Source organism: Capsicum annuum, chromosome 3 (assembly GCF_002878395.1).
Source record: "Capsicum annuum cultivar UCD-10X-F1 chromosome 3, UCD10Xv1.1, whole genome shotgun sequence".
NCBI classification, from domain to species: domain Eukaryota; kingdom Viridiplantae; phylum Streptophyta; class Magnoliopsida; order Solanales; family Solanaceae; genus Capsicum; species Capsicum annuum.
The window spans coordinates 213,581,447-213,599,214 of record NC_061113.1 but is presented as its reverse complement, the minus strand read 5'-3'; the positions used below and the strand labels follow the sequence as shown (position 1 = coordinate 213,599,214).

Sequence of the window (17,768 nt, the reverse complement as noted above, 5' to 3'; positions counted from 1 at the left end):
CATCGATGAATTAGTCAAGTAAAATGGATTGAGAAGAATTAGATGAATTCATTATTTTGGTTGGGCCAATTTCTTCACTTAAATTCAGCCTTTAAAATATAGCAAAGACCAGCCCAAAATTCCTTTTACTTAAAGTAATTCCCAGCCCAAAAAAAATTAGCCCAAACTAACCCCCTGACCCAGCCCACCTTGTGATTACCCCGTTTAATCGATTAAAAACAACATCAATATTAGCAATTCGACCAATACAACCCTAAATTTCCTCTTCTTTACTTGAAATTCAACCAAACCAAGCTTTCATCACCTCAATCACGGCAAATCAGCCGAAATTCTTGGCTTTGGCAGAACCAATGGTCTTCTCCATCACTTTAAAGCTTCAAGATGAAGACTTTTTGCTTTTTTCTCCCCCTCTTTTTCTTAGTTTTGAATTTTGAATTTGGAGCTGTGTTTTGCCTATAATACAACCCTCTATTCATTTTGAGGGAAGAGACATCAAGTTCCTTGTTTGCTATTATTTTCTTTTTCAATTTGAGTCGAATTTGAGTTGAAGAGATCGTAATCTCGTCAGAATTCGTTCTTCATTTATACTCGTAAATTATCTGTTGGTGTAGTTTTGAACAAATCTACCGGTTTCGTCTATAATATATTATTATTAAAATTCATAAAGCATTCACTCTTATTTGGGATTCATGTTTCGTGCAACTAGATTCGTCCTGCATTTTTTTTGTCTGACAGGTAAGCAATTTTTCGGTTCTATGCTAAGTGTTCATTCTTAAAAAAGAAAAAAGGTAAAGTATCTTTCTTTCTCCTAGGAAAAAATATGTTATCGTTTGAAAATTAGTGAAAAGAATGCATCACTCATTTAGTTTAAGTTTGTATTTCGGCCTTCATTCATATTTTCTGTTGAAAATGGGCATACTGAAATCAAGAGGGTAAGTATGGAGTTTGATGTTTGGTTCATCTATCACTTTACATGAGGAAAAATGGAAACTTAAATGTTAATTGACAACATGGTTACTTCTTAAAGGTATGATTGTTAAAAAACTGCACCCCCTGTTTTTTTAAATATGATAATGTTGTGTCTTGTAAGTGTTTTTTTTCTTTATTTTTTATCATATAGCTATATCCTTTTATTTAATTATTTTTGTAAATAGTCTCAACAAGTTAAGTCTAAAGTATGTTCAATACAGCTTCTATCTTGACCTGATTTAGTATTCTGCCTACTTTGATTCCTTTAGGTGATATAGGCCTATAGACGTAGTGCTCGTATATCTCTGTTGTCAAGTGATTAAGCTATTTAGAATGATCAAACTCATGTGATGTTTTAGAAGTCCTTCTGTGTGAATTTTGGTCTTTACTAAACAATTAGTTTACATAGGGAATCAACGTGTAACTTCCTGGATAATAGGTTTACATGCTTAACTTTTGCTTTGAAATTCTCTTTAGCATACTTTCTTCAAGTATTTACTTTGGTTGACTTTAAATTCATTTTTGTAAAGGCTCAATAATGGTTTCTGCATTGCCTTTATTACTCACATACATTATTAAGGTATAAAATTTTGTTATACTAATCCTTTTTTTTTCTTTTCATGAGAATACATACATGCATGCATGCATGCATACATACATATTTATATATATATATATATATATACACACACACGTACACACACACTTGAGTCTGTTTTGTTTTAGTGTTGCTGGTCATTTTTTTTAAATAATAGAACAAGTTTGGAGTAAGGTTATGTCCTGACCATTGGCTATCTCGATGTTGCCTCATGTCTAAGTATATGGAACGTCTGAGAAGTTCTCCCCCCCCCCCCCCCCCCCTTTTTTTTTTTTTTTTTTCTTTTTTTTTTTTTTGTTTTTTCCTTTTTTTTTTATTTTTGTAGTTTTTTGATGTTTTCCCCCCCCCCCCCCCCTTTTTTTGTTTTTTGCGTTATTCCCTGAATTGTGGGGTTGATATGTCTTGTACTGCTATCAAAGCTGTAGAGAAACTATAACCTTGGTTGTGTATTCGATCTAAGTTGAGCATAAAGAATTTGTTACCTTGGTCACATATTATTCACTTCTTAAATCGGAAATTTGGTTTCATCTTCCTGTTTGTTTGCACTTTCTATTTTCTCAAAGTCTCTGCTTATGTTGTGTTTGAGATTCATAACTCATGCTTTCATTTTTTATACTTACGATGTTAGATTTAATTAATAAGCTTCATACGAGATGAATATATTAGGATTATAGCTATTGGATACTTAAAAGTGATGAAAGAATTTGATTTTTGTGTGTCTCAATCAGTGTATTAGAATTAGCCTAGTGTTACCCCTTTCTAGAGAAACGTTCAAAGGTCATATTATGCATATTCCCAGTGGTTGCTTAGTGGTTGGATTACCAGATAAAGTTAGCCTATTGATCCAGTTAGCCTATTGATCCAAAACAATTTAGACGTGATATTTAGTGTGGTTGAAGCTTTCCTTGGGCAATATGGTGTTCATACACCACTCTTATGTCCTTGTACTTCTACTGGTTTATTGATGTTAGCCGTTAAAATTTAGTTTCTACGAACTTTTCTTTATTAAAATGTTTTGTTAATGTGATCATAGTATGTTATTTAGTTAGTCAATCAGTCACTAATCCTTATCTTTTTTCTTTGCCTCATGGGAACTCAGGAGTGTGTTTGGAGTCTCATGACTTGATGTTTATATAAGGCAACAAGGAGCGGAAATGATCAAAATGCCCTTTTGAAAAGCTGAAATTCGCTGATCGAGGCCTGTGAAGGTCGATCTGACGGTCCACTAGATCGTCCATCACTCGAGTGCCAAAACTGGAACGTTCTTCCTCGATGTGACGGTCAAAGTGACAGTCCGTCAGGAAACTGACAGTCCACCAAGTCGCCCGTCACTCGAGTGCCAAATCTGGGCCATTCTACCTCGATGTGACGGTCGAAGTGACGGTCCATCGGGAAACTGACGGACCACCAAGTCGTCCCATCACTCGAGGGAAAGAAACAAGACATTCTGTCTCGACCTGACGTACCCCTTAACGATCCGTCAACTTTTTGATAGTCCACCATCTTGGCCGTCACACGGTGACCATGAAGATGGGTCACTTCCTTGGCTTGAAGGGACACTTGACGGTCCACCAAGGACTTGATGGTCCGCCAGGTCGACCGTCAGACCTGGGCGATCCGATATTGCTGAGAAAATGGCTATAACTCCCTCGTCTGAAGTCAGATTTCAATGAAATTGGTATCGATGGAAAGTTTATTCAATGATCTACATGAAAAAAAGTATAAATTAGATAAATGCAACATGTTTTAAACATCAATCACTTTAAAGTCATACATATCCACTCAAAAGACGGATTTAGGCTTAAGAAATGATCAGGGTATTACACTATTGAACAAGAGCTTAAAAAATTGTACACTAATTTTGTATATCTTTTTTCATGTATTTTCTTATGGTTAATGTAAAAAAAAATAGGTGTGTGTGTCAGTATTCATGGGTATGTTCTCTATATGTAAGTTCTATAATATGAACTTTCATGATTTTTTTATTATTGTAAATTTCATAGGCTTTTGAAGGTTGATCGTTTGTCAAAGAGGCTATCAACTAAATTTGTATTCCTTTTTTCATCTATTTTCTTATGGTTAACGTAAAAACAATAAGTATGTGTGTGTGTGAGAGTGTTCATGGGTATATTCTCTGTATGTAACTTCTATAATATGAACTTTCATGATTTTTTAATTATTGTAAATTTTATAGGCTTTTAAAGGTTGATCGTCTGTCAAAGAGGCTATCGAACAAGAGCTTAAAAAATTATACACTAACTTTGTATTTTTTTCGTCTATTTTGTTATGGTTAACGTAAAAAAATAGGTGTGTGTGTGAGAGAGAGAGTGTTCATGGGTATGTTCTCTATATGTAACTTCTATAATATGAACTTTCATGATTTTTTTTATTATTGTAAATTCTATTTTCATTTAAGAAATAACTATTGTAATTTTGTTGGTGCTAATTACTAACCAAACTTCAAACAATGCTATTAATGGCTTAAAAGGAATATTTATTAATTAATGAAATACAATATTTTTTATGTGTTTTTTGTGATGTGAAAAACAATTTATGTTTTCTTTAACAACAACAATAAACCCAATGAATTCCCACCAAGTGGGGTTTGGGGAGGGTAAAATGTACGCAGTTCATACCGCTTCTTCAGCGATTTGCTTATTTATGTAGAAGAGATGATGCGGCACCTCTCTATGACCTTCAATTGTATTTATTTTTTTCTTATTTTTTGGATGTTGTTCTCTTCATTTCACTATATAATAATAATACAATAATCTATTTTAAAAGTATTCTTATTTTTCTTAAATAATTTATTTAATAAGTCATTTTCATAACTAACACCACTTCATATTCCTATAATTTCTATTCTAATAATGTCCATTAATTTTTGTGCTTTTAAGTCACATATTATCATTTTTATAACTCATATTTTTTATAATCTCCATTACCCAAGAAAATAAAGAGTTATAAATGAACAATTAAAGATCATCATATAAAATATTTCAATTCTATATAAAAGACCTTGTGTAATTAATCTTGTGAGTTACATGAATATTGTACACTTCGAAAATGTATGGAGAAGAAAGTTATGAAACATTGGAGAAGATTTTGTGTTTTGTTGATAATCAGATGCGGAGGAATTATGCATATTCGCACAAGGATCTACTTGATTTAATTTTTTCATATTTTTTGATCTTGTTGTTTGTAGACTTCTTCATTGTTTTGTTATTTTAAGCTCTATATATAAATATGTATCATATGATCTTTATTCTTCCCAACTTTCATTTTTATGATGCAAATTGCAATATGCACATTAAGGTAGTTGTAATATGGAGTTAATCTATATATAGTGATGACTACTTAATGAGATTTATGCTATTGAAATTGGTTTATATATGTATATAATAAGGAAAAAATTATCTTACCATCTTAGTGCATTTATAAGCACACATAAGTACATTATTTCAAATTAAAATCTCAACTTCATTGAATATGCAATAGAAATGAAATAAAATCGTTATTAAGGAATATATTTTAATTTATTGATAAAGAATATATTATCCATCATTTAATAAATCTTAAATTGTTAAATTTTATTTTATTTTATGAAACAAAACATTTTTCATAATATAATTGTAACAAGTTATAATATTACAATTAGATAATAAATCTAAAATGAATATAAAATTGATCAAATAAAATAATTAATTTTTTAACACCGTGCGGGGCGCGACTAATTTAGCTAGTATTAATACTAATATAATGTGAATTGGAGGGTGGGGAGGATATCCTGTTGGTGACACGGGTTATGTGCATACTATAATATGCTGCAATTCAGGGGGCTCTTGTTCTGTGTGTTAAGTAATGGTAGTGTTTTGAGGAGCAATTTCTGGAATTGCTTGTAGTGGCGTATAGCTGGCTAGAACAAACAGCATGTAGGTGGCAAAATTTCTATGGAAATGTTTTTTGAAGTGATTGCAGTTTTTCTTTAGTAAGCCTGTGGGTTTAACTAACATATGAATTAGTCATGATGGAAATTTTACAGCATAAAATAAATATTTTAAACTAAAGACACCAGTTTAAGAAAGAAAAAATATTTGATGATATTTATAAAATTATTTTTTATTAAAAAATATATTACTATTATTTTTAATTAAGTAATACTTTATAAGTGAGATCAATAATGATAAAAGTAAAATTGTATTTTTAAATAATTATCAAATATGGAATGGAGATTTTTTTTGGAACGGATTAAAAAAATATGACGAGAGTATATATTTTTTAAAAAATAACAAGATTCAAATATTTTCTTTAATAATTTCATATTAAATTAAAATTAGATAAATAAATTAGAAAAAATGGAGTAATTATTTTTTAAAATAAAGTGTGAAGGACAATTAAAATAAAATCTAGAGAGTACTTCAATAAAGATCCTAAATATTCGGCAATGAAATATTACTCCACATTTAAAGTGAGTAATTTTCATTGATAGACACCCATATTTTTACAATTGTCTATAAATATTATTTTTGTTTCTTTTAGAATAAAAATATCACTTAACTATTTTTATTTTCCTCAAAAGTATTTAACACTTTAAAAAACCTATTCTCTCCTACATGGCATGTCATGTTGTTAAAATCTTTTATTTTCTTAATTATAAACCTATTTAATTCTTCAAGTTCATTTATTCAAACTCACGTCTTATAAACTAAAAGGAAAATTTAAATTACGTAAAAATAAAAAAATTTGAAGAATTTGTAAAAGAATTTACCGGTAATCTAATTCTCTAAAAGTTTTTTAACCAAACTAATTTCATGGAAAACCTACAAATTTTTCTATAAAACAAAATTTGAAGGAGAAAATCTTAGAATTTTTTTTGTCAAGTAAAATTCAATAGAAAAATCTTAAAGGTAATTATCACCTGAAAATTTTAATTCGTATGTAGATCACCTGCAAAATTTTAAGCAAGACCTTTTTGATAGAAAGATAATAAGAAAATAAATTCTTCTTGAGAATTTTTCACAAGTAAATTTCATAAACAAATCAGGTAAATCCGCAAAGTTAACACAGGTAAAAACTTAAGAAAATAGAAAATTATTACTTTAAATTATTTTATTTTATTATATTATATTATATTTTATCTTATTATATAAATAAACACCAATTTATATCCTTTCCTCATACTAAACTCTCAAAAAGCAAGCGATATTTGGTTGGGTAATATTTCAAAGATTCATTTCATTTTGTTAATATATTTTTTTAAAAAAAAATAATTTATTTTATGACTAAATAATTTTTCATTCCTTCAAAAATAGTACATTTAATACGTATATGAAAATCTGAAAGCCATCAATTTCATTTCTTTTACATTCTAAGAATCTTTAGTATATTAAATAAATAACAAAAAAAATATTAAATTAGTACCAATTCATATAAATATCTTGAGTTTTAAAAATATTATTAAGTGATGAAATAAATAAATTTTAAAAACTTTGAAAAGTACCAAATAAAATAAGCCTTTAGTTTTATGTATACACTTGGACACATCAACTACTTCATTAATGAGTAATGTGCATTGCATTACCAAAAGAATTATTTTCCTTTAAGTTGTTTAATTATGTAATACTTTTATCATGTGATGTAATTTTTCTCATATCGACTAAAGAATAAATATAATTTTTTTTAAGAAAGACAAAATAAATATAAAATTTAAAGTATATAGTTAAATTATTCTTCAATAATAAATATATCATGTGTATTTATTTTTTTAAAAAGAAATAAGACCAAATTTTAGTTAAATAAGTTTGATAAGTTAAATAGATCTATTTCTTATATCTTATATATAAAAAAGAAATTTTAATGACATGTCATGCAAACTAGGAGAGAAAAAATGTTTTTAAAGTGTCAAATATTTTTTGGAGAAAAGAAATATTTTTACAGTGTCAAGTATTTTTTGAGAAAAATAAAAGTAGTTAAGTGATATTCTTATCCTAGAAGAAGTAAAAAAAATATTTATAGGCAATTATAAAAACGTGAATGACTATCCATGAAAATTACTCTTTAGAGTCAAACAAGTGACATGGTCACGTTTTAGATATTTAGCATGGTAACGTTTTAGAACTTCCTCTAATAGGTAGTCTGTAAATCTTAACTATAGCATGTCTCCTACTAACATGCACTACTTTGAAAGGCACTATTTTGTTAGGCAATGTTTGCAGTAGACTCTACTTTGTGTACTACTAATAGCTTAGATGCAGACCCGATAGGGTCATGTCCGCAACTTTGTACTACTTATAATGCATATTAAGTTATGAATAAAATCTCTTTAAACAAAAAAAAAAAAAAAAAATACATTTTAGATATTTAGATTCAATAATTATGCACCAACTTCCACCGACGGCCTAATAAAGGCCAAGGTAGGAAGATAGATTAACACAAAATATCACTAAACTTAATTGTGATCACCAGCAGGGGTGAAGCTACAGTACTTTATGAGACCCGATAGGGTCATGTCCGCAACTTTGTACTACTTATAATGCATATTAAGTTATGAATAAAATCTCTTTAAACAAAAAAAAAAAAAAAAAATACATTTTAGATATTTAGATTCAATAATTATGCACCAACTTCCACCGACGGCCTAATAAAGGCCAAGGTAGGAAGATAGATTAACACAAAATATCACTAAACTTAATTGTGATCACCAGCAGGGGTGAAGCTACAGTACTTTATGAGGGTTAGGTCGAACCCACTAACTTTTGCGTAGATCCTATACTTATAATTAAAATATCTGAAAAACTTATATAATTATATATATATCCGAACCCACATACAAATGCAAGTTGTTGGTCAAGTGGTAGGTGTGTCACATGTGAAAGCTCTCCATCCCTGAGATAGGGGTTCAAACCCCACTAAATGCAAGCATTTTTGCCTTTTTGCACGGGTTTATTTGTTTGCACTTAATGGAGGTCTGAATCTGAATGGTTCAGATTTTAGACCATTAAGTGCATTTGTTTTTTATTAAGATTTTAGCTCTTAATAGGTCATAATCATTTAGATCTAGAATCAAGTCTTAATAGGTCTGAAGAGGTATTCTGGTGTTGGATAATACTCACTGTCACTCTATTCATAATTATCAGTCACCACCTCTGCCACCGCCATCATTGTCAACCACCGCCAACCACCTTCACCCTCACAACCACCATCAACAACAAATATCGCTACCAACTACTATTGTCAACCGCTACCACACCTACTACCTTTATTATTCTAATTATATTTAACGTCACCACCGCCATCAACAGCACCACCATCATCAACCACTATCGGTCAATCCCTACTATCGATCTCATCTATCACAACTAGCACCACCGCTAACTACCACTAATACATCATAACTTCCACATATTCTTCGACGGCCACCACCATTGTCACTAGTAACACCACATCTACCATCACTTCAATTACTATTATCGCTATAATTTATCTCTACTAACAACCATCTCCACCACCACAACTAGCAATATTTCCAACTAGCACCAACACATCGTCAATCATCATTCATTCATTTTTCAGCCATCACAATCAATACCTCCAACTAATAACATCAAACAACGTCACATCACAACCACCATCATAACAGTCACTACAATACCAACCATCACAATTATCACCACTAACATTACTAATCACTAATATCAATCATTGTCATCGCAACCACCATTATAAACCATCTCCACTATCACTAACGAACATAAATATTTTTTTTCAATCAAATAATAATTTTGTTGTATCAATTACATACTTTTTTTATATATAAAGTTTTTTATTTAAATTGTATTTTTATTTTGTTATATGTACAAATAATTTTTTTTTTGTACATTCAGATGTTAAAAAACAAACAGTCTTAATCATTCAGTTTTCAGATCTAGAAACAATATCTTAATCATTTAGACGTGCATTAAGAGTCAGGCGTTTGAATCTTAAAAAAACAAATGCAGCCTAAACACCATGTCACCAATTTTCTAACTATTTTTATTTGCTTTTCTAAAATTTGTTTACTTTTTTTATTTTTAAAAAAATATAAACTAATAATTAAAGAAAAGAAAAAAAACGTGTTTATCCAAAAAGAACCTTTGGGTTACTCTTCGTCACTACCGTTGGCTTGTTGAATTTAAAATTCAGAACCCACAAATTTTAAATCCTGACTTCGTCTCTAATCACCAATAACTTTGTCTGCCACATAGTACATTGTAGTCACTAGTCAACTTCAAAGGCGAAATTAAAATTTATACATTATAGTTTATTGGTTCAAAAACAAGTAAATGAATTCATAACTCGTTTTTGTTCTTCCAGTACTTTTGTTCCCATGAGTCAACTTGTTTGATTGAATTTTCTTTTGTATCAAGAATAGAGTGAACTTCTGCAGGACTAAAGGGGGGTGGCATGCTGCAAGGTATCGCGTCCGAGGGGACTTCAACCATAGATTCTAACATGAATTTCTTTGTGATTCCTTCAGCTGGGCATGCCATTGCCTCTGAACAAAGCTCAATTGCATTTTCAGGTATAGTGGGCTTGTATTTCAAGAGCTTTGAGTACTCATTCAGGAGATGGAACATGTAGTCGTATACATAATCCATTTTGAGTTGTTCTTGAATGAAGTCGTTTGCTGTCCTTCCGATCGCCTGAGCCTATTTTGTTAACCAAAGAAGCAGTCAAACATGAAAAACGGTGACAGAAAAATTAACATGAGCTTAAATGATGAGAGAAGTGGCGTTAGAAGTAAATGTATGTTGTTCGGTGGGTACAGTGCTTGACATGCTTTGGGGTGGTACACGGGCGGATTGGATTGGATTTGAACGAGTTAAATATGAATCGAGCAAAAATGATTTGAATTGCAATTTGTCCATATAAATATGGGTAAATATTGATTGGGTAAAAATGGTTTCAATCCCATTTTATCTCATAAAATAAAAAACTTAAAATTTCTACATCATATTAATTTGACTTTTTTCCCTTTTTTTTTTAAGCTTTTTATTTTTTATTTTTTTTCTCTCTTCTATATATAACTTCTAGTTGTTTTTTTTTCCTCTCTTCTGTTTCTACCATTTGCTTCTCTTTCTTTTTTTCTTTTTAGTCTCGTTTTGTTCTAGTTTTTTTTTTTTACTTCTTTCTTTTTTTTCTTTTCTGGTTTATTTTATATTTTATATTTTTTTTATTTTCTAAGAATATGATTAAGTTGAGTATAAATTATGAATAATGACTGAGATATCATAATCATTCAAAATATTTGTATTTATCATCATTTTTTTTCTTTTTTCCCTTTTTCCTTTTTCATTTTTTTTTCTGATTTTTTTGTATTTTATTTTTCAATTTTTTCTTTATGATTTTTCTCTCTCTTCTATCTCTAACTTCTACCTCTCTTTCTTCTTTTTTTTTTCTTTAATGTTTTTTTTTTTTGATTTGTTTTTTATGATATTGAAAATACCATAAGCGAATATTGGTTTATATTCGCCCAACATTTATCATTTTTGTAAGTACACTCAAGTGAACTACACCTAATGAACAGATACAGAGATAGTATCCAGAAAAATTTTGGAATTACATTCGTCAAACCAAATGTCTTTAGCAGTCGCAAGAAGTACACAAATCAAGGTTTCTACGTACTTCCTGCCTTGCCTTACCTTGAGCTCCTCGCTTTGTGTCTTACTTCTGCTCTAACGAGAACTCTAAGATAAGGAAGTTAGAAGTCGAATTTGAAGCTGAACTTTCCCATAAATCGAAGTCTATGTAGATCCTTAGCCATGTACGAAATGGAACAAAGATGGACCGAACTTACTTAATACAATTGTATATTTGTATTTATTTTTTAGACTTCAAGCTCATATTTGTATTTTATAGTTTGCACCGTCACATATATTTTATATAATTCACACTTATATTTTATATATATAGATACAAATTATATTTTATTGATATAAATTGAACAATACAAATAATAAATTTATTTGAAATATACAGTATGATACAAATAAATTTAAAGTAAAAAAATATATAAAATATAAAATGCAATGACAAAAAAAAAAGATGAGGAAAAGAATATAAAAAAGAAAAATGACAAAAATAACGAACCAAAAATGAAAAAGGTAGAAATGGAAATACAAAAGAAAAAAAAGAATGCGAAGAAAAAATAAATAAAATTGAAAAAGAAAAAAATTGATGAAAAATAAGAAAGAAAAAAGTGTAAGAAACGAGTAAAAAATAAGTGAAAAAATAAAAAAAATGAAAAAGAAAAAAAGTAAATTAAAGGAAAAAAGAAAGGAAAAATAGTAAATTAAAGGAAAAAAAAGAGAAATAAAAGATAGGAAAAAATAATAATAAAGGGGAGAGACTATATATAGATTATATTTAATTGATAAGAGATGCTATGAACTGTATAGGTTAAATGAGATAATTAGAAGTTTATATTTACTAACCCATGTAGGTCTCAAACGAATACGAATGATGAAATAAGAAAATGAAAAAAAAATACAAAGAAAAAGAAATTAAAAAAAATAGATGAAAAGATGAGAAAGAAAAAAAGAAATTATAAGAAACGAGTAAAAAATGAAAAAACAAAATGCAAAAGAAAAAAAAAAGTAAATTAAAGGAAAAAAGAAAGAAAAAAAAAAGAAGAAAAGAAACTAGAAAAGAAGAAAAAAATAAAATTTAAAGCATAGGTGGGTGATTTTCGTGTTTAAATGGATACCATTATCCATTTTGTCCATATTTATATGAGCTTTTAAAATGAGTTGAAGTCCATATTTATCTGTTTGAAATATGAGTGATCCAATTCAATAAATATGGATTAAATGGACTTTTTCATAAATATGAACTGAAATTGTCACCTTAGTCATGCTACATGAACATTTGATTGCTTGCTTAGACAAAGCCGTATCTAAGGTTCAACTATTATGCGTTCAAAACTTAGTATTTGCTGAATTTCTAATGATTTCTCACATATACACATATGCTTCGTTTAAAAAAGAGTGTGCTAGCAGAAACGTGAAATAAATAACAAGAGAAAGAATACAAGATTTAACGTGGTTGAAATTCGAATGATCCTATATTCATCATGCTTTACTCATGCTTCAAGCAAAATCTGTTCGGACCGAAATAATCAGGTGTCATGCGGAAGTTAGCAAAGCAAACCTTGGAAGACACCACATAAGAAGTTAAACGATAAACACGTAAAGAGACAGAATATTTAACGTGGTTCGATCGATAAACCTACATCCACAAAAGAAGATGAGCAATCCACTATATCAAAGAGAGTACAAACTGACAAGATAGACAACCTCACACAATTCATTCAGAATAAAAGCGGTTCTCACAAGTGATGTCGTAACACTTCTGTCAAACAAATTTTCCCTCCAAACCATACTATCAAACCCCTAGGACTACATTGTGGATGCTACCAAATTAGAAGAAAGGAGTCTCTGTTTATAGAGTCTATAACATTTTTCTACAAGAACAAGGATTAGCCAAATATGGAGAATACGTTTTTTTTTTCCTAAAGAGAAACCCAATTATGGTACGAAAAGGAAAACCCAATTTTGGTAAGAAAGTCGGGACAAACACCAACATAATATAGGTATGGAGAATACATTATACACTCATACAGATAACATTTCAAATTTTCAATGTTCAAGTGTATCAACTATTTCTAGAACAATGCCAATAAGATGACTTTATCAATTGAAGTTTCAGCCTCTCAGGTAGAAATGACAGTAAAACGTGAAATAGCTTACCTCTTGTTCATGAGTATTCCCCCAGTCAACAGCATGCTTGATAGATCGGCATTTGTCATTATCTTTTATGGGCCAGTAATGCTTCATCGGCATCAAACCTCTACTATAAAAATCGTAGTATTGGGGTTTTATAAGTAACGTAACAGAATCACAGGCCAAAATGTATTTTTCACTCACGGACCATGTCTGTCCTTCTACATAAATCTTGTATCTGACATAATTGCACAAGCAAGAAAAAATAAATTAAATAGGACAACATTTATGATGATATAGAAGGGACATGTTAACGAAAAACAAATTCATTTTCATACCTGTGGATGCATTGACTAGCTAAATCTGAATGCTTGAAGCCATGCTTCAGTTCTTGACTCCAGTCCTACATGTACATGTTCCACATTCATCAGTAAAGTTTATTTTACATTGTACCTTTTGTATTGTATTCCTGACGAAGAACATACATGGTTACATATGTTGCATAACAATATACCTGGCCATAAATACGTGCACCCGTGTCCTGTTTTTCTGAAGCATTGCACTTCCGCAGATCCTTCCTGCTTAAAGCAACATATAGATTGCCCTTCCAGTAGGCATACCGTTCTCTATCCGTCCATTTTTTCTTCTCATTCGCTTTCTTTAACTTCTTTGACATTGTCTCCCAAGGCCTTATATTAATCTCAGTCCTAAACAATGTTTTTGAAACAAAAAAGAGATCAGGTTCGTTAAAACTGTTTAGTACGTTACCATATCAATATTGCAAGTAAAAGGCTAGTGTACCATCCCCAGAATGACCAATCTGGAAAAGCAATATCCAAACTCGAGTCATTTGAACAGTAATGAAACACAGGTGGAGGAGCAGGGGCCTTAGGACGTTGATAGAATTCGGTCTGAACAACTGTTGGGTCACCACAGTTGAATATAATGTCCAAGTTGGGCACTTTACCGGGGTACCTCCTTAACATTTGTAAAATGCCCCATAATGTAAATGTGTCTCGGCTTTGAAATGACTTCCTGTAGGTTTCAACATATGCTCTCCCATTCACTATCACCAACCGGAATTCTGCATTACTTGTGGCTCGTATCAGCATTTCCTCGGTGATTCCTGTTTTTCCCCAAGGCCGTAGATCATCGTAGATCCAGCGGAAGTAATCTGGACATGTAGGCGGAAGAGTTGATAAAGAGGATCGATTTTGATGAGTGAACTTTGATGGGTAGTAAGAAGCAGGACAAGTCTTTGTGAGGTTCCCAAGTGTACAATTCAGTTGGATTTCCAGCTTCTTTTGGGGCTGTTTTGAGTTGGCTACGGTTGTATCAGTGAGAATGGACTGTCAATTCAGAAGAATAAACCACATAAGCCTAAATTCAACAAGGACGAGATATGAATATTGAACAGTATCGACATATGGTGTCATGGACACAACCTACATGATCACAGGTACTTTATACAACAAACAACGTCCTATAATCACAACATGATCAAAAACAGGTGTTTTTAAGTTTCACGTTGGCACATAATACTGAGTTTTTGCTATTATAGCAGTTTCCAAATGTAGCATATAATGTAATTAGTCCAACTAATTTGTTCCTGTTCTGCTCTAGCATCATTACAGAAAAATACAATGACTTGACACCACAAGGGAAATTTGCTTTGAACTAAAGATTGCCTTACTATTTTATCCCCATCTTGTAATATTGTTTCACGTGAGATTATTTTTGGTAATCCCTCCAACCAAACGACCACCACTATACGAAGGAGATTTTGCCTTGCAAGGATTACTCACCACCATATCTCTTTCAAGGGGAAAAAAATAGTAACAAAGAATAAAGGAAACCATAGAATTTAACAATTATGTATGAATTGAGGGACCCCAAATATAAGGCTTAATACATGCTGGTCAGCCAGTTAAATATGAAGATATTTCATTTAGACACTCAAATTAAATCTTGTTTGGATTGAACACTTTAATTCTTAATAAATTGTTTCAATTAGATATTTTTTATTCAAATATTAAATAAACTTTTATGTGTGTTATCATTCATATACTAAATAGTTAAGTTAATATTTCATCTCCTTTAATACTACACATCAACTTCAGGTAGAAAATATGAGTCTTTACGATTTATTGAGGTGAATGCGTATAACTAAAGGAAATGACTTTTTTTATATGGTTAATTTAACTATCTAATAGATGAAGGAGAACATGTTAAAAAAATTCAAATTTAAATAAAACATGTCCAATTGAAACACTTTACTTGGAATTGAGGTGTTCAATTGAAATATGACTTAGTTCAATTATCCAAATAAAATATCCCGACAAGTTTAAGAGATTGTTTATGCATTAAGCCCAAATATAAAATGACCATAATCTTTATGTTGTTATTCGATTGCAATGATTAATAGGTTATTGGCCTTTTCGGATTTTGATATTAGGATTGGAGGGGTCATAATCCAACAACAAATTATGCTGATGGTCATATCCGTTTCACTAATCATATACTCCCTCCGTTTAAAAAAGAATAAATTACTTTGATTTGACATAAAATTTAAGAAAATAAAAAAGACTTTTGAATCTATGGCCTTAAACTAAAGTTGTGTTAAATGTACCAAAATGTCCTTTAATCTTGTGGCCCTAAACATGTCATGTGGAAAGTTGAAATTAAAGTATTGCCAAAACAGGAAAAAAGTCATTTTTTTTAAACGAACTAAAAAAAAAAATAAGTCATTCTGTTTTAAACGGAGGAAGTATAAGCTTTGATGGTCACCAACAGCTTGCTTGCCTCTTGAGGTGGCATTGAGAGAGAGAATATAATAACTTGGCCAGTTTGGTAGTCTAGGGTACCCTGCCTTACCAACCAAGGGACTACAAATTCCCACTAAAATGTCCACTATCTCCCCTCGCCGTAATTATCTCTGGAAGTCGCCCCTACAACCCCTTGACTCCTGCGGGCTACGTTCGAACGAAACGAGAGTAAGGCTTTCTCCACGAGAGAACAGACTGACTACTTGGAGCTATTCCCGAGATCAGCTGGTTTGGTTAAGTTAAAGTTCAGCTCCCACTTCTTTCTTTTAAAAAAATAAATATGATATTCGAGTCAGTTTGTACACACATCGATTAATTTTAAATTATCTTTTTGTTGATGGTAACACTTGGATAACCTAATTTTGTACCGAAAGATACCTAAATTTCAAAAGCTTTATAGTCGTAATAATATTATAACATGCTTAAAATCACATATTTCAAAATTTTTATCACTTTTTTATGTTTTACATCCTGTCACGAATTGAAATGATTCAGTTCATGAGAAATTTTATCAAAATATTCTTAAAAGATATTTTCTTTATTTGATATGTTATATATAGCTATAAAAAGAAGGGAATATAATAATGCTAAAAACGTTATAAAAGAACAAATAAAGTAATTAAAACTTGATAAGAATTGAACGAATGTTGTTTTGATTTCTATATTAGTTCATTTCAGTCCAAGTTATTATTGATCCGTCCATTTATTAACTCAATCTATTTCGACTCATAACTCAATCTATTTCAACTCATTTAAATTCAATCAAACTCAGTCATTTGTCACCTCTACAACAAAAACTTGGCGAACTTATCACAAAATAATTGTTATTTCATTGTCTTGTACACCACGTTCAAAAATAATCATCATTTTTTATTTTTCAAGAGTTTATTTAAATAAATTTTTAATGCAGAATTAGATTAGATCAGCTATATCTTTTACAAAAATCTAACTTTTCAAAATCTACGAGAGAAATACTATTATAAGTTACAACTTTTATCATGTCAATTTAATTTAAAAACTAGAGTTTAAAATGTTGCTAAATAGTCATATACTAATTTAGATCATCCCAACATAACAAAAGTATTATTCAAACAAATTTTAAAAACATCCGTGCCACACAAAATTATGAAAATGCATAATTACATTGGTGTTGTATCAATAAACCATGAATTTGGATATCGACAATCAAGAAAAATGAACTTACATTAATGTCGAAGGAAGAACGGAGAAAGCGTGTGTAGAAGATAGCTCCGATGAAGAGAAAAAGGAAGATTGAGATTGTTAGTGAAAATCTCACACTACTAGTATTCGTCTTGCTGGCCATTAATGGACAAAATTATCTTTATCCACCATAAACATATAACTTGTTGCACCCTATAAACTCGTGAATATATTCTCTTATCATATATGAGGGAATAAGCGGCTTAAACAGACCCAAAGTTGCCATGTCCGCTTCAGTTGCTTCAATTATGATTTTAATGTACCACTTCTAATTAATTATTATACGTCATTTATGTATTAGAATATTATAAGAGAGAATAAGCAGCTGAAGCAGGCATGAGGTCGACATGTCTGCTTCAGCTGCTTCAATTATGATTTTACTATATCACCCCTGAT

At 30.5% G+C, this 17,768-nt stretch overlaps 1 protein-coding gene across 1 annotated transcript; it reads right to left on the bottom strand.

The window, feature by feature from the left end:
* Positions 1 to 9,758: 9,758 nt before the first annotated feature.
* Positions 9,759 to 17,527, bottom strand: LOC107866174 (O-glucosyltransferase rumi homolog). Its single transcript, XM_016712340.2, has 6 exons — positions 17,356 to 17,527; positions 14,128 to 14,675; positions 13,841 to 14,033; positions 13,665 to 13,729; positions 13,354 to 13,564; positions 9,759 to 10,254 (listed from the first exon to the last, which is right to left on the bottom strand). The coding sequence occupies exons 1-6, from the start codon at positions 17,473 to 17,475 to the stop codon at positions 9,895 to 9,897; spliced, it is 1,497 nt and encodes a 498-aa protein (XP_016567826.1). The 5' UTR covers positions 17,476 to 17,527; the 3' UTR covers positions 9,759 to 9,894.
* Positions 17,528 to 17,768: the final 241 nt, after the last annotated feature.